The sequence below is a fragment of the Diadema setosum genome, chromosome 1 (assembly GCF_964275005.1).
Source record: "Diadema setosum chromosome 1, eeDiaSeto1, whole genome shotgun sequence".
Lineage (NCBI taxonomy): Eukaryota > Metazoa > Echinodermata > Echinoidea > Diadematoida > Diadematidae > Diadema > Diadema setosum.
This window is the reverse complement of record NC_092685.1, coordinates 51,072,623-51,096,277: the sequence shown is the minus strand read 5'-3', so window position 1 is coordinate 51,096,277 and position 23,655 is coordinate 51,072,623. Positions and strand designations below refer to the sequence as shown.

The 23,655-nt window shown below is 36.3% G+C and overlaps 1 protein-coding gene across 1 annotated transcript in view; it reads left to right on the top strand.

Annotated features, from left to right (window-relative positions):
* Positions 1-23,655, top strand: part of LOC140231965 (complement factor B-like) — a 56,602-nt gene that overhangs the window by 14,358 nt on the left and 18,589 nt on the right. The window contains exons 7-14 of the mRNA XM_072312118.1: positions 1,350-1,541; positions 2,104-2,325; positions 4,284-4,537; positions 5,667-5,814; positions 7,883-7,999; positions 16,722-16,934; positions 21,584-21,714; positions 23,266-23,365. Coding sequence (XP_072168219.1) covers positions 1,350-1,541; positions 2,104-2,325; positions 4,284-4,537; positions 5,667-5,814; positions 7,883-7,999; positions 16,722-16,934; positions 21,584-21,714; positions 23,266-23,365 — 1,377 coding nt within the window. The remainder of the gene's footprint in view (positions 1-1,349; positions 1,542-2,103; positions 2,326-4,283; positions 4,538-5,666; positions 5,815-7,882; positions 8,000-16,721; positions 16,935-21,583; positions 21,715-23,265; positions 23,366-23,655) is intronic.

Here is a 23,655-nt window from a genome sequence, read left to right as displayed (position 1 = left end):
TCATTTATACAATATTTCACTATCGGTAAATTACATATATGACTATACTTATACTCATTTTGTGTTGGATATAGTGTAAATAATATTGGAAAATTGTTATGTTGTATATACTTTGTGAAAAATGCATAAATAAATAGAATCAAATAAAAAAAAAACCCTCAAAACTATACGATCCCTTTGAGTGAACTAATGCGATCATTCATTGTCCGGCGTCCGTCTTGCTTAAACTTTTTGCATCTTCAGCTTCTTATTACAAATGTTTATAAAATTTGAAAATTCCAAGGAAGGATCTTAATTCGTTCAAAGGGTGCCCATTCCTAAAGATTCCTCAAATTTGAAAGCCCCAACACTAAGAGATCTTTATATAATGATCTTCTTCTTTAGAACCAAAAATGGTATAGAGCTTTAATATACAGCTAGTATACGCCATGAGTTGCATTGGTGGCTGCAATTTCAGATTTGTTCATGACAGATCCGAAGGGGGGGGGGGCTAAATTGGTGCCCACTTTTTACATTTTCATCTTCTTGAAAACCCCATGGTGAATTTTCACGAAAGTTGGCAGGAAGCATCCCTGTAGGGTGATAGAGGATTTAAAAAAAAAAAATGAGCCCCATGCTCCTCATCCCAAAAGCCCTCAAAGAATGATATAATTTTGATATTCCTTTGGAAAGCGCATGGTATAATTTTCTATAATCATGGCAGATATTACACTTTAAGAAAAAAAAATAGCTTCAACTTTGCACCTTTTACCAACGTCATACAGATCGAGCATCTTAAAAAGAAATAAAAAATAAAAGAAAAAAATGTTTTTGCGCCTTTGAATGTTTCTATAACAGATATAATATGGCGCAATACAAATGCTGTGGATCATCGTCATCATACTGTGAGGATCTTATTACGGGTGCAATTTTTCACCTTACATTTAGACCAGTGTCCCCATGGGAGCACCTTTAATGATGCAACTTTGCACTATTCTGGTCTGGTGTTCCCAGTGTGATACTGGTGTAAAGGTGCAAAGTTAAATTTTGTATATTGCCAGTTTAACGTACGGCTACCACGTGATCACCCTCCTGAGTCCTCCCAAGTTCCCCAAGTGCAATGTTTGCTTTGTTTTCTTGGGGTAATAGATCTGAAAGAATGTGTGGAAGGTGATTTAGAGAGCGCGAGGCCCCGGGTCTTTCGTTTTTGAACTCGATGATATATAAATGTTGTCCTAAGTTGTCCTATTGCATATTCATGCTTTGAGAGATACTATAAACGCAACTTCCATTTAGTTGCACTTCTCTCTTACGGTTAGGTTCGCTGCATTAGTATTTCCCTTTTTTCTCTTTTATTTTGTGGTTTGCAGTGGTCACGTGTCCTTACCCAGGACGAGATCATTTAAGAAATGGACACGTGACATTCTCTAGTAACTCGATGACCATCGGTACGAAGATGACACTGAGGTGCAATTCCTTCTACACGTTGTTAGGATCGAGCGAGCGGGTGTGTCAGGCGGATGGGACATGGAACGGCACGCTCACGTCATGCCACAGAGAGGGTGCGTATTAAGATGAAGCCGTTTTGAGCTATGTCTATTTGATTTGAAATTATATCATCTTTATCAGATTTGACAGGAAGACAAGATAATTATCAAATTGAGATACAAATAGTTTTGACGAAAATTATAAACCTTTTCAACTTTGTGTGTTTATTCAATGCCATTACTGAAATAAATACGAAAACAGAGTGTAAACTCTCTCACACAAGCAAACACACGTTATATACAAACGGCCTACAATAAAAAGTGTGAGTTGCATGGGGGCTTCAGAAGGAGATAGAAAAAGAAAACTCTTCACGTATTCACTCGTAACTGTTACATTCCTTGTGTATTTAGAAAACTGTAAAAGACACTCTAATGTTCATACACAAGTAGTGGTATGTATATTTGCTATTTCAAAAAGCTACCGATTTAATGGAACATTGATGGCCTACCACTGCCTACCAGAAGTGTCTGTATTGTACCTGCACCGAAGACATGCAACGTATATATATCAAAAAGTGCTGAAAGTTATTTTCTTGTTTTTTTGTTTTTTATTTGTTTATTGTGCATTTTCTTTCAGTTTACGAATGCAAAGCGCTCGGTAACCCAATTCACGGGTCAATGTACTCTCTTAGAGGAGGAAAGGAAGTAGAACCTCAGTTCAGGATCGGCGAGACGGTGTACTTCCGGTGTAACCATGGTGTGAACGAAAACAACGAGCCTCGCTACGAAATGGTCGGGTCGAAGCAACGATTCTGTAATAGAAATGAAGAATGGACCGGAGAAATGCCGAGATGTTTGGGTATGACAACATATCTGTATCTATGAAGTCAGATATAGAGTCAGTACAAATACAATAACAAATACACACGATTACAGTACTAGGGCCAATAAGCAAAGGAGATGTACACTAAAAGGCTTAAAGTGTTACAGTCTAAAGGGGAAATCCAGTCCAAATATAATTTAGTCTGATAAGAAAGAGTTAAATATTACGAGTTCAACAGTAAAATTTTGATCATAATCGGATGAAAAATAAGGAAGCTATGACATTGTGAAGTTTCTCGAACGGTCAATATGAACATGCAAATGAAAAAGTGAGCATGTCATACCCTCACAACTTGTCATATGATTTGTACAAATAATTTTCACATTTCCAGTTTTTCATTCAAAGGCAATTATGCCCGAGGCTCAAATCCTGGTATTTCCAACTGATCACTATTCTGATTCTGTTCAATCAGGAATAACGTCATGTTTCAGACTTCAATGACAGAAACATTGAATTGTCGTCATTTTTTTTTTTTTTTTGATTCAGGATCAATGGAACATTATGAGGTTATGACATGATTAGCTCATTCGTTTGCATATTGATATCCACTGTACAAGAACTGTTTTGCAGAAATTATCAAAACTTCAAAATGTCATAACTTTATCATTTTTCATCCAATTTCAGTCAATTTTTTTTTTTTTTTACCGTTGAACTCATAAGATTTTTCTCTTTTTTTTTAATCAGACTAACTTATATTTGGACTGGATTTCCCCTTTAAGGCTAAAAAAAAAATCTGGTGGGGACTACCTCAACGCTGTCTCCACATGGCAGTCAGTCGAATGAGAGAAATTTCTAAATAGTCACTTTGCATGACTGTGGCATACAAGTTTTAGCGATTGTGCCGAGTTTTACGCTCACTTGACATGCACTCCCCGAAAATAAATAAACTTCAAAAGACAGAGAAAATTTATTTATTACAGAATGATACAAGAATGACAGAAATCGGATGAGAAATAAGGAAAATGTGACAGTTTGAAGTTTCACATTTTTTCGGAAAACGTTTCTTGACCAGTCCTAATGAATATTCAAATGAGTGAGTTGATGATGTCATATCCTCATAATCTTTCATGTAACTGTTATGAAAAAAAAAAATCGCAAAAATGTTTATTTTCAGCTAATGCAAGTAAAAGTATATTTCCATACCAAGATATAATAGAGTTTACATTTGTTCTTTTTTATTTTGAGTGGTTTAAAGAAAAAAATTGTATGTTTATACAGCTGAAATATGAGATTTTTGTCATATCTGTATATGAAATGAATAAGAGATTGTGAGAGCATGATATCGTCAACTTGCTGATTTGAATATTTATAAGGACTGGTTTTGAAATTTCAAAATGTCATATCTTCCTTGTTTCTTATCCGATTTTTGTCATTTTTGTATTGTTCTGTAGGGAATATTTTTTCTTTTTCTTTTGCAGTTTATTGATTTTTCTGGGTGGATTTCCTCTTTGACAAGATTATAGGAAACAAAAACCCCTAGATAATGTAGATTGAGTGAAAGCACCAATATGTGTAGAGCATGTATCAATGAAAGGGTAAGTAAAATCAAACAGTCAATTCAAAGTTATAAATTTGTTAGATGTAAAAAATATAGACATATTTCGCTTTATTACATAACCAATATTACCCTAACAGCGCTTTCTTTAAACAATGTATATCAGTAACACGTTGATAGAAAGTAAGGATTTCATGAAATGTACCTTTGTGGAATTTTCCTTCTAAGTTTTCAAAATTTTTCTTCATTAGGACGTATTTCGTTACCTATCAGCGACTGCGCAAAAACTTCGAATATTCATTACTTTCAAACAGATTATCAGATGTATTTTACTTGTATTGCTGCTTTTACTCAATCAGCATTCATATTTAGGTTTTGGTTTCCTTTTATACTCGTGAAGCGCTTATCTCTTTGACGTACATACGCAAATCTGTTACAGAACGGCACGAGTTTGATCCAGTAGCGATCGTCAACCAGGGTTTGGGAGAAACTTTCGATGAGATCGCCATTGAAAGTGGCTCGTGGGCATCGAAAAACGACACTAACAGGGCTGGGAGCAGACGTCGACGTAGCATTGACCTTAACAACCTCCATAAGGGCATCGACATCTGGTTCGCTTTCGACGCGTCGAAGAGCATCGGGGAGTACAACTTTTTACTTGCCAAACAATTTGCGAAGAGTCTAGTTTTAAAGGTATTCTACAATGTTGTTGGGTTTTTGTTTTTGTTTTTTGTTTTGTTTTATTGGGCTTTATTCTGCTGCGTGACACGGAATCATATATGGACATGAAAAAGCTGTCCTTCCTAGAGACTTTAGTCATCATATATTACCTGTCATTCCACTCAACTTCATTCACTATGCAATATTCCATGCTGATGTTGCATCTGCTCTTTTATCATCACATTGTGTACACAAACTCTCCCCATGGTTAGTTTGTCAATGACTGGTTGTTCTAACACTAGGATCTACAAATTCATATCTTCCGCTTACTGAGTACATAATTGTGCTCCCATGTTAAAAGTCACGAAAACGCTTTTGTACACATATGATAATTACATTGATCCTATATTTTACGATTTGCTCTTTTTTTTTAATTGTTCAATAATATAAGTTGACAAATGTATACTTTGTATATTGTACTTTGTATATTGTACTTTGTATATTGTATCTAAAGTATAGTATATACATAGTTTTAATTGAAATAAATTGAATTGAAGATTAGATTTGCAATAAAACATGCGTATAATGCACACACACACACACACACATACACACACACAAACATCTAACTATGCAGAGAATATGAAATGCAGCACCTAATGTGACCGATGCACTGCTAAAACAATGCTAAAGGGACTGTACAGTACTGGTTGAGGTTGGGATTAATGTTTTGAACATTCCTAAGTAAGATAATGAGAAACCTCTTATGAAATATGAAAGAGCATGTCGATTTAAGAAGGAATCAACGTTTATTTGATGAAAATTGGCTTTCAAATGGCTGAGATATCCAAAAAATTGATAATAATAAAAGGCGACAGGCCACACTTTTATTAGGATCTCTTTGTTTCACCTTGTTTTTGGATATCTCAGCCATTTCAAAACCGATTTTCATCAAATAAACTTTTGATACCCCTTAAAATTGCGTGCTCTTTGACATATCATAGAGTGGTTTCTGAATATCTTGCAAAACGTTAAAAGCTAAATCCTCACCTCAACCAGAACTGTACACACCCTTTAATTTGTCCTCCACGTGGTCTGCAGCAATGTTATCTCATGCGTCAATTCCCCTATATAATCCTTCTCTTGCTTTAATTATTCACAGATATCTCCAACTGGACATCTAGGGGGAGCACGCATTGGTGCGGTGAGGTACGCGAACGCAGCGAAACGTGTCATTGAACTGCAGATCGACAGTACCACGGAGAACGTTATACGCCTCATTAACGGAATCACATTCCAACATGATCAAGGTCAGCTTGATTTCAAGATGGCCTTCTTGCTGCTCAGGCCTAATACAATTATACACTATGCAGATTGATAAACACTTTGGCCCGAATTCACGAAGGTGGTACAAAAGAAACCATGGTTTAAACCATGGACAAAAACCATGGAGCGCCAAGTGTCGCACGGAATATTTCGTTACGAAATTGGTCATTTCGTCAACAAAATGACCGTTTCGTTAACAAAATTATCATTTCGCGGACGAAATGTTCATTTAGTTACAAAATAGTGTCATTTCGTTACAAAATAATCATTCCATCGACGAAATGACCAATTTCGTAACGAAATATTCCATGCGACACTTGGCGCTCCATGGTTTTTGTCCATGGTTTAAACCATGGTTTCATTTGTACCACCTTCGTGAATTCGGGCCTTTGTATCTTGATTCCTGCAGTCGCTGATAACTGATAGCGGTTTAAAGCACACACACACACACACACACACAAACACACACACAACAAATGTAGCCGGCCGGCCATACTGTGAAAGAAGACGTTCTTACACTTCGATGCCATGTTGCGGTTTCATCGCTACCTGATAATACTTTTCGGAAGAGTTTAAAGCAAACACGGGGAAGTGTTGCATATATCAAGGAAAATCTCACCATCCACAAGGGTTATCGTGAAATTGCTAGCGACTGTACACTCTAAAAACATCCGGGTCAGAACTGACCCAGAAAAGGGTCCGTTGGGGTCACACTCCGTTCCAGGTCAAAAATGACTTGGAATTTGGTCATGAAGACCCGGTCACCCTGACCCAATTCATGACTGTGAATGGGGTTATATCTGACCCCATTCCTTGTCATTTGTGACCCGGAACGGAGTGTGGCCCCACATACCCTTTTCCGGGTCAGACTGACCTGGATGTTTTCAGAGTATAGGGCTCACACGGGTAAATAATTCCCCATAGAGACGTGTGTTAAAATTCAAATTTCAAAAAATTCTGTAAAATAGCTGGGAGAAATGAGGCGTTTTATCTTCACTAACCTGGATAAGTGAGCTATACCCTGTCATCCATCAAATTTCCAAGGCAGGTTCTTCGGCTCAAACTCTGTCCAAGGGTCTGCAAAGCCAGACTACGAGTTCATGTCACTCAAAAAAATCACCTATTCTTCGTACACGCACCCAATGAAATAAAGTCCCTTCGAATTCCATGAGAAAAGCTTTCATCTTCAAACCAAAATGCAGTTTGTAGAGGAATTCATACTCAATATCTGCAGCTATTCAGTTTTATGCCAAACTGCATTAATGATTTTTGATTAATTTTTTCTTCATTTATTTTGGTATCTTTGGTACGAATTTGTGAAGGGGTCTGGGACATTCCATTTTATTTACAGGTGTGAGCCCGCTAAGGACGAGTACTGAAAGCATCAAACTATGCTACGAGCTGACGCCCAATGGCACAGTTTGTAACTAGCTTGAGGTCATTGAATTTAGTAAAGTCAGTGTGTTCAGTTCTATTCTTTTTTTAAGTTTATCTTTTTTTTTTTTCAAAATCTCAATCATTTTTGGGTATGGTTGCGATGTATGATTCAAATGTGATCTCAAGATGAATGAATTACTTACTAGTGATCCAGGTCCGATCAGGTCCAATGTTTAAACAGCCACAATACCAAAAAGTTTGAGAAAACAATCGCTGAATCAGGTCCAGTGTTGAACCAGCAATAATTGGTATAACTTAGTAGAACATGTGTTATAATAGTAATGAAAAAAGTAATAGTGTCTTATTCATCTAGGGTAGCCTCTTCAGAGGCGTCACTGTTCTCCCAGAGGGCCCTGCCATTATCATCACCCAAGCGTTGCCAGGTAGCCATTATACACCTGGGTCTAGAGGGACATGGTGGGTAAAAACATCTTGTCCACGGACGTAAGCACTGGGAGGGAATCGAACTCGGGTTCTCCGATTGGGAGTCGGAGTCTTATCCACTTTATAACTGGACTGAATTACTGATCGAAATGCTAATAAAATTTCTGATGGCGTACAGAAACTTTTTATTTAAGATCAGAATTATGACGTATGTTGAACTGTTTGTTTCAGGTTTGGGAACCAATATACGTTCAGCCCTTGAGACGATTAGGACGAAGGTATCAAGCGGCTCAAAACCTCATACTGCATCGTCCTGGAGGAAAAGGGTCCTCTTTCTAATCACTGACGGTTAGTAATTTACGTTTGAAGTTGGTTGAAAGTGTTGGTGTTGTTGTGTGTATTTTTTCTTTTGTCAGGCAAATTAGATACTTCCAGTGCCAACGAACAACATTTTCCTCTCTTATTAATGTGACTCCACCTGTTATGACTTTGACCCAGGCTTACTCAAAAACCGGAGCAAATCGAATTGAAAAAGGCCTGAATGCTTGCCCCTTATTAATTTTTTTTTTTCATTTTCATTTCATTTATTTAGTGAAGCACGTCAACAAGATTCAGCCATTAGATGTTTTCAACACGCCCAGGCATGGATGATAACATGAGAAATATACAATACAATACAATACAATACAAAAACATGAAAAAAATAATCAATCTAGCCAATATCATAAACAAACTAAAAAAAAATGGTGAGCATGGTAACAATATACACTGTGATGATTAGAAATAATAGTAAAAAATAGAAGTTAAACAGTAAGTAAGAAATATTACCTTTTATTTTCTAGTCATGATAACAAAATAATGTTTTATATTCTGTTTAAGCTCTCATACTATTATGGGTTTTAGTTTAAGACCAATTCGTAATCATTCCATATTTTGCCACGTTAGAACTATTCTTCTTAAAACATGTGTGTAACCAAAGTAATGTAAGAATTTGCGACTTGTTTCTGATTTCATATTGGGGAGTTTCAGTTTAAATTTATTAATGGGATACAGCAACATAATTAATTGATAACGCATCCCATCGGTTGTATCAAATGAGGTTAATGGAATTATGCATCAAACGCAAAAGTAAATAAAGAAATAAATAAGAAAGAATAAGTAAATAAAAAGTAGATTAGAATAAAACTAAAATGTAGCAAATGTACTACAAATTAATTCAATTTGGAAAATAAAGATAATTGCAGAAATATTTGCTTTTCAGTTGTAACTTGGATGAAATCGGATCGGACACGTCAATAGCTCGGAAAAAATATGTCAGAAAATCTCGTTTGTAATATCAATCCCCTCCCAGAAAGCATCCCTATTTCAAATTGATAGGTATAGACAACAAACTCAGTTTCGTTCTTGTTTTTTGCTGTAGGAATATACTGTCAGACTGTAGTGTGTGCAGCATGTTGTCGATGTACACGCTGAGCAGGCTAAAATTCAGGATCCCTGGCAAATAAGCTCGATACCCTATCCACAACGCCGCAGTGACCTAACCAAAATCTTCCCCTATAGTCTTGGTGCCACTGCCAGACGCTTAACCTTGTTTAACTGTCTGCCCGATTTTATCCTATTGTGATTGGATGATCCACCTCTTACATCGGGGTTTTGAGATTTTCAAAATGGTCGCCAATATCTGAATTTCTTGTATATTGTCCATCGGATGGAAGCAACAAAAAGCGTTGTATCGTCCATGGCACAATTGAAATATTTCAAATTTTTAAAAGAATTTGATCACTCACATTGAGGAGTACATATACCTTAATTTCATCATTATTTCGTACTTTCATTGCAAATATTTCAACAAATGGAAGGAACAGCAATGCGGATAGAGGACAGCTCTGACGAACCCCTTTAGTAATTGGGAACGCCCTAGACAACCAACCATTATTCAAAACTTTACAATCCGCATTATTATAAATAAGTCTGATCCACTGAATAAAGGATTGTACGAAATGATAGTGTTTCGAAAAACAAATCATCATCGACATTATTAAAAGCTTTCTTGAAATATGAGAATACATGTACTAGGTGAGTTTTGTCTATAAGAAAAAATGAAATAAAGCCTGTACTTAAGTTTCATATTTTCTTATGCTGATCTTTTCTTTATGAGGCTCATGTGATCAAAAGAAATTAATTTTGGAATTACATTTTGTAAATGTTCTGCTAATGCCCGTGTAGATATTTTGTAATCAATATCTAACGAAGATATTAGGCGCCAATTATTGATCCTTTCGGTGCCAATAAGTCAAACGTTTTTAGATTTAATGTGCACAAATTTAACATACATCCCTGTGGACAAGAAGTGAATGTGGCACGCAAAGAGTCAAGTCGCGGGGGAATTCTTACAGAAAAAGAATGTTTTGAAGATTTGATGTCGATGGGCAATAACAAAATCCCCCGATAGTAATGACTTGAGTGCTGAATTTATAAGACATTTTGGGTTAATATTAACGACTTATTATCACAAAGCTTGAATGAAGGGTATAGAAATGGTATATTGAATTCAGTTCAATTCAATTCAATTCAATTTTTATTTAATTTTTTGAAAAGAACATGGACATTTCTTTCTTTGGTATAAAAAGAGAATAAGGTTGCATTATCAGAACAACGTAAACTGAGAAATATTGTTTAACCTTGGAGTATAATACGTTGTCATGAGAACTGAAGTGATAAAGACGAAATAACAATATGCAAACATCGAAAAATGGAGGGACCCTCTGAAAAGACAAAGCTTGTAGAATGTGGGCCCCTCAGGTTCAGAATGTCAAATTGAAAAATAAACTTATGCATAAAGAAAAAAAAACTGGGAAAAAAGTATGAAAAAAGTCTGGAAGCCCACGCAGAAGACAGAGTAGCAAACAGTCACACATACACACGCGAATAAACATTAAACGAGACTGAGACGACGAGACTAATAAAGGGAGACTAAGGGACAAGACAGAATAAGACAAGACTAACATAACAGGAAGACGATGCAACGGACAGAAAGGAATTACTGATCCAGAGATCCTCAACAGAAGTATAACGACAAAAAAAAAAAAAAATAATGGGATGCTTGAAAAGGATACGGAAATATAGAAAAATAGATACAGAAGTAATATAAATGAAATTAAATCTACTTTCTTTGCAAGTGTCTTAGGATAACAGGGACGAGAAAATACGTGACAGTGTATTATTTATAATGCAGGTTCTTCGAAAAGGAATTCAAATAAGACAACAGGTTTGTATGTTGGCAAATGACCCAACATATAATTGCTGCATATACATTGTATATATACACATTGTCCGATAGCCAAAATCTAGAATTCTATAGATTGATAATTATTTTTGTTTGAATAAGGTGATAAACTAAACCTTAAACTGTCATATTCTTCCAAAGCAACAAAGTTAAAAATTTTCAAATATTCATCAGAATTAGGCAATTGCTGTATAAATATAGATAAATCTCTTCTAGAATGCATTTCTCATCAACAATAACTTTGTCTTTCTTCAAAACAGCATTAATCTTATTTCTCTTAGCATTCTGCGTTTCTAACTTCAAAAATCATTTCAAGGATTTTTCTCCTTCTTCAATCTTTTTTGCTCTGGATCAAACAAAAATACTTAGTACCTCTACACTTGTCTTTATTTGATTTTTCTAATTTCATTTCAGTTCTTCTTTACTCTTTTTCCCCCAGTCATATTCAAATATTCTTTTTTTTTTAACAAAAAATATATATTCACTCAAGCCTTCAGGTATAAAATAAATGTCACATACAATAAATAAAAACAAAAAATACAAGATTTGACAGACAGCTACAAAACGTCTAAACAATATAAATACGATTCCAAGTAATATTAGATTCAAAACCTTTACTTTTTTCAGACATATCTTCGTCTACTTTCTTCGCTTGCTTTCAAAATTGACAGAAATTGGCTAAAATATGATGGTTTTTTTTCTTACAGAAAATATAAAGTTTTTTGGATACAAATATACCATGTTGCAACACTTTGAGTTTTCAGTAGAACTGAGTATAAAATCTCTAGTAGTAGTATGAGTTTGATTCTGCAACATAATTTCCTGTACTTGAGCAATATAAACCTTTGGGTAACATCACATTCCCAATAAAACAAATGTGCAATTGTTTCTGTGGAGCTCGAACAAAAAGTACAGAGGTGTATGTCAGAGAGTCCCATTGCAAAAAGTAATTTGTTAACACCAATATTTCTATGCAGAATTTTATACTGAAAATAACGAAGTATTTGATTCAGGGTACATACATAAGGAACATTGTATATTTTAATCCAATCTAAGTTTTGGTTAAATATTTCTTCCCATTCCCTTTCATATTTAGGTAGTTTAGACATATTATCACATAATATTCGGTGTATATATCGACATATCTTAGTTCTTTTGAAGAAATTATATATCGTATCTTCTTGCTGCGTCTTTATTTTATTATCATTTGCTGATTTCTTTTCAATAATTTTTTTTCCACTCTAAGAGGATTGCATGAAAAACTGAAAAAAAATCATCTTATCATTTACACAAATTGATGATTTAAACCAGACTACCTGTTTTTATTTTACTTGTTCTACAGACAAGATAAAAAAAATAGTTTTGTCGGTGTAAGCGCTAATAAGAATTTCGTGGCCACAAACATTAATACCTTTTATGTTGAAATCATTTCTAACCCATATTGCAAGCATTTCACTACATAAAATATACAGTAACGGACTTAGAGGGCACCCTTGACGAACACCACGTTGTAAATGAAAGAATTCAGAAGCGTGACCGTTATTTACAACACAAGACATTATGTCCGTGTATAATATTTCAATCCATGTTATAAAATCTTGCCCAAAATTTTAAAAAATGCAATGTTTGAAAAATTAAATTTCATTATAATTTGTCGGGCCCTCTTTCAAAATCCAGGGGAATATTCGTCTTATTTGTATAATCAATCCTTTCAAATATTAATCGAATATTTTCTCCAATATATCTCCCTGGAAGAAATCCAGTTTCATCATGATTTATGATTTCTGGCAAAACCTTTTTATACCGAAGGGACAAACATTTCGCAATAATTTTATAATCTGTATTCAAACTTGATATCGGTCGCCAACTCTTTAAATGTAATAAATCGTTATCTTTTTTAGGAATGAGATTTATAACACCTCTCCTTTGATCAAGTGTTAATTTCTTATGGACAAAAGATTGGTGAATACTTTGAATCAAACAACGACCAAGGTCTTGAATAAAAGACTTATAAAATTCTTAAAGAAAACTATCAACTCCAGGGGTCTTACTATTGGGCATAGTTATGAGTGCGTCAATACATTCCTGCATAGAAATTGGGCCTTCGCATTTTAATTGCAAATCATTCAATCATTTGGGGTTAAATTGTCTTGATTTAATGGTCTAAATCCATTGAAATCAACAATGGGAGGGCTTTCAGTGGCATATAAGATCTCCAAACAAAAATGAAAATGAAAAAAAAATGATTTCTCAGCCTTCAGTATGTCTTTCATGGAATTCAGATTCGCACCATCCTCACTAGATAAAGATGTTATAGTTTTTAAACGCCGATTTCTTTTTTTCTAAATTGATAAAATATTTTGAATCTCTTTCTCCATATTCAACCCAATTTGCCCTTGAATGTATTATATAAATTTCTGTTTTAAATTAATAAAAATGTTGTATTTCTTGTTTACATTCATCAATTTGTCTTTGAACATCAGAATCCGAATCAATTGAAATGTGTGCTTCTAAAAATTTTTAGTCTATTTGATAACATTTCTCGTGATTACGTCTTTCCCTAGATTTCTGAAAAGAATACTTAATAGTTATTGCTCTTAAATGACATTTAAGATAATCCCAAAACATGTTTGGATTCGTTTCCTGCGAGTGGTTATTTTTTATCATTTGTATATTTTCTCGAATCAAAGAAGTATATGTTTCATCTTGTAATAAAGACACATTAAACTCCCAAAATCCACGACACCTTGTTACTTTGAAAAACAGCTGAATGATCAGTTTCATAGCCTTGTAGCATTATCACAAAATTTCACTTGAGAAACTGAATAGTGTGATGCAAAAATTTTGACCGCCATGAATACCTAAATTTCAAAGGATTCTTAAATCACCACATGTCAATTAATGACAATTCTTGCATAACACTTTGAATGAAAATGAGTAACTGAACGCCCACCTTTCTTACCAATATTAACATCCAATACACAGTTAAAATCCCCTCCCTATGTTATTGACTGACATTCAAATCGTTCCAAATCAAAAATATTATCAAAAAACCCCGGGTCATCTGAATTAGGCCCATAATAGTGTCTAATATAGCAGGGGTGTATCCAGAATATTCCTGAGTGGGTCGTAATCATAATCTTTTGGACCTTTTTACCATGAAAAATAAGCAAATACGTTAACGCTCACACGCGTGCATGGAATGTCATTCATTCATTCATTTCATTTATTTCATTCTTTGTTTTTTTTTTCGGCAAACATAACACGAGCATAACGAGAATGTCCCTTATTATACAATGGATCTAATATACAAGGACATTCATCGTATCGTTAATTCATTCATGTCCCTGTACATCTCAAAAGCGCCACGAAGACATTTTCAACATGCTTCACTGCTTTGATCCAATCATCGTCGCCGCCAGCAAGCCTGGAGAAGAATAAGACGGAGATTCGAGAAATCTAAAACTACAAGCACAGAAGAAAATAACTCACAAAAATCAAGTAAAGTGAATGTGCAGTTGTGGTGTATGTTAGGAAATCATGCCTCAAACAGTTTCGCTTGGGAGAAGCAGGCAGTTTTTAAAAGAAAGCTAGCATTTTGGCAGAATGATTGTCATATGTGATACATGTATCAATATTTCGCTTTCCGCAGCTTTTTCTAGAGCAAAAAGAGATGGTAACAGAGAACAGGTATATCTTGCCATTAGGCAAGGTCTTATGCGTGGGCAAAAAAAAAAAAAAGAAAAAAAAGTGCGGATCAGCAATTACCCATCTTTAAATTTGACACAAAATTTGTCATCTTCTCAGCTTTTGCTGCTGATCATCTGTATTTATTCAAAGACATTTCCGTCTGAAAAAAAAAAACACATCAGCGAAACAAGACTGAAATGAGGGAAACGATTCTTTTGTTAGTTACTATACATGATCAAACAATCGTTATTGTCCAGACACCTGAATGTACTCATTAAGATGCACATAATCAGGTGGCGGTGGTGATGATGGGATCAAAAGGAAGACCTCCGTTCGTAGTCCATGTGTAGTAGGTCCATGCACGTACCGAGCATAAAAAAAAAAAATATAAAAGGTGTTGTACACCTTTTATATTTTGTCTAGCTAATTGCTTTTTGATGTTATTTATTCTTTTTGTCCACGAGGAGACTGCAAAATACAAGCTTAGCTTTTTAGCATGTCTCCTCCATTTCCTGCAACTTTAGTTTCAATTCAATTTTCATTGTTTACTTTGCTTTTGTGATGCGTAGTATTGTCAACTTCACGTATTTTTCTTTGTTACTACATTGCATTGATGTTGTGTTATTTTGTGTATGAAAATGTTGTTGGAAATGAAATAAATGAAATGAAATGAAATGAAATGAAATGAGCTAGTTTAACATAATACTGCTTGTTTTAGTTTTTGCTTATATTTTGTGTAAATTCCCTTATTTTGATCGCCATGATCTTACATAAAAAAGAGAATGTTTATAACCTATTTTGGAGGTACTGGATCCGAATCTGGATGAAGCAACTCTCACATCCCTCGCGTTTTTGAGAATAATAATTTAGATGATGCAACTTTTGTATTCTTGAGGATTTTGAGATATTCAAGTTGGCTGCCAGATTTGAAATTCCCATAATTATATTTTCTTATTAATGGTGAAAACATGAAAAAAAAAAGATGGCTATAACCTATTTCGGGGGTGCTGGATCCAAATCTGGATGAACAATAGAAAACTTGCATCCCTGGACTTTTTGAGACATCCTAAATGACCGCCAAAAATTTGAATTTTTATATACGTATTACGTAATGTAAACGTTACCCTGTTGAGGGTGTTGAATTCAAATCTGTTAAGCTTTTTTTTAAAGATATTCAAGCTGCCATCAAAAATCTTGAATATCTCAAAACCATCAAGGATTTACGAGTTGCATCATCTAGATTCCGGATTCGGCATCCTCGAATAAAAAAAGGGTAACACCATCTTTATCGAATTGTATTGTTTTTCAATTTCCATTTTTGGCGGTCAATCATCTTGGATTTGAAAAAAAAGAATCCTCCTCGGTACAAGAGTTGCATCAACAAGATTCGGTTTCTGCACCTCAAAATAGGGAAAACCCATCTAATTATTGTTATTTTTTTAACAATTTAAACGGAAATAGGCTCCCCTACTTATTACAACTGAAATTTTGTCGGCCATGCTGGATATCTCAAAGCAGGGATACAAAATTTGCATATCTATATTCGGATTTACTAGCAAATTCTAAATAGGTTAAAATCTTCAAATCTTTTTCACTTTTCATCATCTAAAAGGAAATATACAAAAAAAAAAAACTTTTGAGCGCCATATTGAATATCTCTGAATCCTCAAGATGCAAGAGTTGCATTATCCAGATTTTGATTCACACCCTTGAAATTCAGTAAAACTTAATTTTTGTGTCATTTCTTTTTTTACCAGCTATTATGGAAATACAAGTATCATAGGAATTTCAAATTTGGCCGCCGTTTTGGCGGCCATCTTGATATCTCAAAAGCTCCATGATGCAAGAATTGTATCATCCAGATTTGGATTCAACAACCTTGAAATAGGAGAAATTTATCAGAAAAAAAAAATGGACGGTAAAACAATTTTAGGCCCAAATTCTGATTTTGATACCCAGACCGTCATAACTGGTCTTTCATATTGTCTTTATGTCTGTATGTCTTTATGTCTGTGTACGTGTGTGTGTGCTTGTGTGTGAGTGTGTGTGTGTTTTTCTGTGTTTGTGTGTGTCTGTGTACTTGGCACGTATCAGGCATGAACAACATGGGCGGCAAACCGGATTACATTGCCGATGAACTAAAGCGAGACCATGCTGTGAAGATCCACTGCATCGGGTTGGGGCCACAGGTGAACAAAGAGAAACTGGCGGCCATCGCCTCCGTGCCACATAAACATCACATTTTTTATCTGGAGGACTACCGGAAACTCGACGAGACCGTACGCAATATCACCACTACTGAAAGAGGTGCGTACTGGATTCTCAATACTGATCGTCCATGTCATGCCAGAGTTGATTTGCAGGCCCGTAGCTAGGAATTTAGCTACGAATAAAATAGTTGAACAGATACAAAAGAGGATAATTTCATAAGCTCAACAATGAAAATTTCATCAAAATCAAATAGAAATTAAGGTTATTAATTAAATGTTATGAAATTGTGTATAGTTTTGCTAATTTCAACAAAACACTTTTTAGGCAGTCATTGTGAATATGCAAACAAGTGAGGTGATAATATCTCCGCCTAACAACTTTTTTTTTTTTTTCGTGGTAAAATGCAAATAAAGCCCAGTCTCAATTACTTATATATTTAATTCATCATCATGTTGAAGTTATTAGTCAGCCAGGAGTAACATTATCTTTTAAAAGGTTACAGCAGAAAAATCGAAATGTATTATTTTTTTTCTGTGTATGTGTTTTTTTCTATGTACGATCAATGGAAAATAATTGTGCGTTGGTGACATCATTAGCTCTTATTTGCATAAATATCAATTTTTCAGAGCTGTGTTGCTTTAAAAAAAATGAAAAATAAAAAATGAATCACAACTTCGTGACTTCCCAAGTTTTAATCCCATTTTCCTCTTTTTCCTCTTTCTTTTCGAATTCCGGTTTAATAGTAGAGTACATTCAAACAACCAGATTGTTAGAGTTTTCATTGCAATCGGACTAAACTGAGGTAGCTGTTGTCATGGAAATTAATGTTCCAAATATATTCATGAAACATCATACTAATAACAACCACATGTGCAAATTATTAAAATCTGCGTGAGCATGGTGTGGAATTGTGTGATAATAACTGCAGGATGCTTCCAACAAACACCCCAAAAAACATTTGAATGAAGCAGACGACAGAGAAAGGGAAGACAAAGAAAGAACCGGAGGTCTGTGAGATCAATATGTCTCTAGGTTTTGATGCTGTTACTGCCAATGGGCACAATCATCTTTGTGTTGAAGTTACAGAACGTTATTCTCGTATATCCAGCTCAAATGCGATGTGTGACATCAAAATCGAAACGTAGCATTTTTTTTTTCTGACAGAAGTTCACCCTTGTTATTATTTTCCAGTATGCTTTAGTAAATACAGGGTCAAACCCGGCAGAATAGACCGATTCAATTTCGATGACCTATTCACCTACCGCCGCTAGCGGCGCTATAACGGTCGCCATAACTGGGGGCCAACCACCGAACTAAAACATAGTGGAATGCGTGTTCACCCAGGAAATGCGCAGCCACCAAAACTTGCTACCACCGCCATTTTGTTAGGTCAATTTTTCCTTAGTTATGGAGTGCGGGCTGTGTCTCCGAAGCGTAAGCCATTGTCATATACAAACGTGCATTGTTACGTCATAATCACTAGCCACTGGACGGCGTACTCTTGCTTGCGCGCGTACCAGTGGCCCAGTCTGATCGCGCCTAAGCGTGCACTCCATATAAGGAAAAATTGCCCTAAGAAGATGGCGACGCAACACGTTAATTTGGCTGCACGGTCTCGTGTATGTTGGGAATAGGGACACGCATTCCACTATGTTTTAGTTCGGTGGGGCCAACGGAGGCTTCAAGCGAGCTAGCTACCCAGCGAGTTGCACTTGCAGCTCAGCAGCCTGACGTACCCATCGCGCATAGTTAGCCGGGCCTGGCCGCTGCGCCGCGGCCGACGACCGCCGCGCTAATATTGTGATTGTTTACTCACTGTGGGAAAAGTCATTCAGCGGCTTTTAATGCTTTTTTTTTAGACAAATTGATATGAGTGATTTAGACATATTGATCTACAATGAAAGCTTCAAAGGAAGGATCAGGAAAACATATTGTGCAGCTGCTGAGTGCACCAATAACAGAAAAAATGGAAATGGAAGCTGCACGGCAGTGTGTGAAATTCAGACACCGCTGACGCATGATAAATTAAGGCAAGAATTAAAGACAATTAAGTGAAATACAACGGTATAAAAAATGCACAGATTTCGAAACAAACTATGTCTACTAGATTCTCTATTAACTATTTTAATTAGGTTATCACTGCATATTCGTAAAATATGTTGTTCATCTTAGAAGACAAGTTTAGATCAAAGAATTTGATAATTCACTGATTTTTTTTTTCTTATCCTTGGTGTCCTACTTGCCAAAGTTAGAATACACTTCCTGGCTAGACTTTATTATTATGACAAACATTTTACAGCCTACACTACAGCTAAATAAATGTTTCAAGATGCGTTAAATTCTTATATTGTTTTCACTTCTTTAATGTTCAGCACTAAATTGACCATAGGCCTATTCAATGTTGGCCTGGAACTCTGAATTTGACTTTTGATAAAGTGATACTTATAAATGTTAAACCATGGATGGTGACAAACATATCCGTTTCATAATCATACTAAGAAAGTATGATTAAAAAATCACTTTTGTAGATTATAATATTAGGCGTTAGCGTGATGTTATGCAAGGTTACTTAGATTCTAGACCTAAAACAGTAGAAGTTTGGGTTGTAGACAGGCGACGTAATCGTTTAATAGAAACGCCTAACGGTTAGATTTATATTCCGTTTGGTTTACTCAGTTAGGCTTGCTTGAAGTTATCGACAACCGAAAATGATATAGGATGTAGGGTTCTAGAAGTCGATAGGTCTAAATCTAGTCTGGACTCTTGCCTAGATTTCTAGACAAGATCTAACGTTAGACAGATTCTACCCTGCTGGCCCGACACTCCTGAGTAAAGGCAAAAGCCTGCCCTAAAAAGATTAAGTTAACTGATAGCTTGCAATTTATTGCGCCATATTTAGCTCACGATTCTTATCCACAGCATTGTATCTAATTATATCAGTTAACTTGTCAACAGTCTAGGCTTACTAGCTAGACGTCTGCCTGCGCCTAGCCATAGTTCTCCCCAGCGGTTTTTATTCTCTTACACAAATGTGAATATACGGGGCTTACATGCGAGTACCCAAGTCATCGCCAAAGAAATAGAGTCTACAAACATTCACGGATCGTACCGATATTTACCTTGAAATTCAAGTTTTGGCTACAGCCGTATGTCATCTACCCATTCGCTCATAGTCGGTACAAGTTGTTTAATTTTATTTGTATTTAATCAGCTAGCGAAAAAAAAAAAAAATGTAGACTATAGTTGAGACAAAGCCAGATGCGTCGATCGCTGCCAGCGCCAGAGATAGCTAGCTGGCCGGCTGGCGCCGGGTGGTAAAAGCACTGGCTGCCGCTGGCACCCTTGCCACGCACGCAGGGCGCTTCCCGACCCGGCCTGTTTGGCCCCCAGTTATGGCGTCGCCTTAAGAGGGCGCACTTCCATGAACAGTTGCTTGAATCGGTCTATAGTACAGGTATCATCAAACTCGGACATGATATTAAAGTGTTTTTTTTTTTTTTCACAATGATTTTCAGACTTCAGAATCATAGGAGATGTCAGCAATGCCTTATTCATGATAACATCTTTTCCGCTAAAAGTTATTGTATAAGGTTGTTCAGTCCGAAAGGCACAAGTGCAGGACGATGGGTGACCGGGGGTGTAGGGCATTTCATGAAGCGTTTCGTCCGACCAACTTGTCGGACAAAAATTTGCTGTCAGCCAGTCAGACGCAACGATTTCAGTTGCTTATAACAGTTTGTCAGAAAAAAAAATGACAACCATTACCTAATCCTATTGCTATAAAGGGTTGTAAACAATATCAACGTGCATGGTGATGACCGTTGGGAGGGGAAAGAATGCGACGTCCCGTAGCTTTCTTTTCTATGTCTAAATTTGATGACTCTTCTAGAACTTAATTTTAGTTTATTGGGATTAGAAATGTGCTGACTTTTTACGAAATATTTTATTACAATGTCCAACGTCAAAAAAGAAAAAGAAAAAATAGGGTACTCGCTACTGCTATGCAGAAATCAATGGGCATGCTATGTGATGGTTCAAGCTTTATCACCATCTTTAGAAGCAGGGACAGTGGGGCGGGGGCACTACAACACCTCTCGTATAGTTTGCAGGCACAAACCCTTGTCAGTCGTAAAGGATTCTGCGCCAAGACTACTACATGCAACACTCCGGCACTGTCCCATAGGCCCTGTGTTGTAGAGGCTGCAGTGCAGTGGTGCATGTATTAGTCTTGGCGCACGCAGACTCCTTTACGACCAACAAGGGTTTGTGCCTGCAAACTACCTCTCGTACGCCTTGTTATCAAAGAAAAATCAAACAAAGAATTCAAAAAAAGTACACAACAAAGCCCAGGTCTTTCCGATGGTACTGCCAAGGGAGGGGGTTGACCATGATATTGGCTCTTGACCCAGTCACGAATACTACCCCAGCCCGGGCCCACTGCCTCCACACACACACAAACACACACACACACGCTCCCCAACTCCCCCCACCCCACCCCATCCCCCCCCCCCCAAAAAAAAAAAAAAACAAACTTACAAAACAAACAAACACAAAGTTCCGCAGCTCCGAGTATACTGTCTGTCTTAGTTCGTACATGATATGTGGAGCGATGTGTTAAAAATTTCTTCCGTATTTTGTTGTTTGTTTGTTTGTTTGTTTGTTTGTTTGTTTGTTTAAGGGGATATTAAAGTAATGTTAAATCATATGAGGCGATTATTAGGCCAGCGATCTTTGTCATTGAACAGATTACAGTAAGTGCGGGAAGGCTGGCACTAACTTTGTGGAGACGGAAGCGCTGAAAATATCTCGTGCTGCTGGTAGCGGTGAATATCCCTGGATGGCGGCAATTTACAAATATGACAGATACGGCAATAAGGTAATGTGTTTTGTATAGCACGTTTTGTTGTTTTATCTCAGTTATCAACACACAGTAACGGAAATGGGGTGGGGGGGGGGGGGCCTCACAGCGGTTTACAAAAGGGTAAAGAGTAATGCATCTTGCAGTTTCTTCCATTGATTCTATGAATGTCATTTGGTTTCATGATAATGCGAACAGGCAGTATAGTCCCATTCAAAAATACTTGACTCGATAGATAAGGGTCGTTTTCTTCACGTTAAAAAAAAAGAAGCCTCTAGAATGCTTTGATAGATTATTTGAACAGAAATGGAAATACCATTTTACATAATTATTGAAGCACTGAAAAAGCACAAATTAATATGCAGCATATAGTAGAGCAGTGGTTGATAATACTCTTGAAGAGAGAGAAAGAAAAAGTAGATTCAGGAGTACTGGTGGACTGCAATGAACAGTATAGGGCCTGCTATAAGACCAGGTCCGGCGCAACCGGTTTGGGGGGGGGGGGGGGGGGGTGCCGGCTTGGTGATTTGGGCATGTTTTCAGTATTATAGGGACCAATGGGTGAGGAGTGAAAAGGGGGGAAAATGTCATGTGATGTGTGGTGTGTCTGTGATAGGTAGGGTATGTTATGTGGACTGGTGTATTGGTGTGTAGAGGGGTGGTACATGTAATAAGAAAAAGGGGGATACAGTTCTCGTAAATGGTTCAAAATAAATCCTTACAGGCTGTAATCATTTTGGCGCCCCCTTTTTGTTTTTTTTTTGCTTGTTTGTTTTTAACCCCAGAAGTGGCACAAGTAAAAAACAAAACAAAAAGAAAATGGTAAAGCTTCTGCCGATTGCAAGTTGTACCAGAGCGATTTTGCCAGCCGATGAAACCTTGAAGTGGAACATGGCGCCGGCCGTGAAGACAACCGCACAGTGCCAGAAATGTTAAAAAAAAATAGACCTATGTAGTTATAGAATTCGGACTTGAGAAGTTAAGGAAGATTCTTATGTTTTGGCTGAAGAGTGATACAAATTTGTATTGGTAAAGCCACATCATGAAGACTAGCTGAGGCAGTGGTGTCATCAATTTGAATTTCTCCCTTAGGTCTTCTTAGATGAAAGTTCAACGTTAATGGTAAATAGATGATCATCAACTACAGAGGCAGGCCTACATGTCCCTCGACTGCCAGAAATTGTCAAGATATTTCAATATGAAAAAAAAAATGCAAGGGATACAAGCTATTCTCTTTTTTTTTCTTATATCAAAACGTAAATCGGTTGTGTTTTGAAAGCTAGATTTTACTCTTAAGTGTCCATGCATGTGTTAACGTGAACATGGTATATGAAATTGTACTTTATTTTGTATTGTATATTATACACGAGTAAATCATTTGATTGCTCCAAACGTTTGGAAAACACGATGATTTATGGGCTCCTACATGTATTCATAGTAAGTAGACAATGTATGAGGTGCACAGGGGAAGTGAGAGAGGGGAGAGGGTTTATTTTAGGAAACATGACATGACAACAGTTGTGTAATTGAAACCCTTTTAAAATTTGCTATTTTTCCTTCCCTATCTAGCATTTCAAATGCGGTGGTACGTTGATCGCAAAAAATTGGGTTCTCACAGCCGCCCACTGCATTAATGAGACGAATGCAACCGATTTTACTGTCTTTCTTGGTAAGTACTTTGAAATGTAGTGGATATTTTGACAGTGAAGACGGTTGAACGCAGTTTTAATTTGTGCTTTCTAAATGCTTTCTAAATGGTTTATTTGTTTGTTCTTGTTTAACATTAATTCACGTACACCGGCGAGCAGGCTGCTTCAAACATTATTACATCATCCTTACGTACAGCATAGATTCGTAAATACACTATGGAATGACTCTGACTGTGAGTATTATGTAATAAAGATATACAAGAGGTTATTGATAAATCTGACATCAATGAAAAAAATAGCATACAATGTA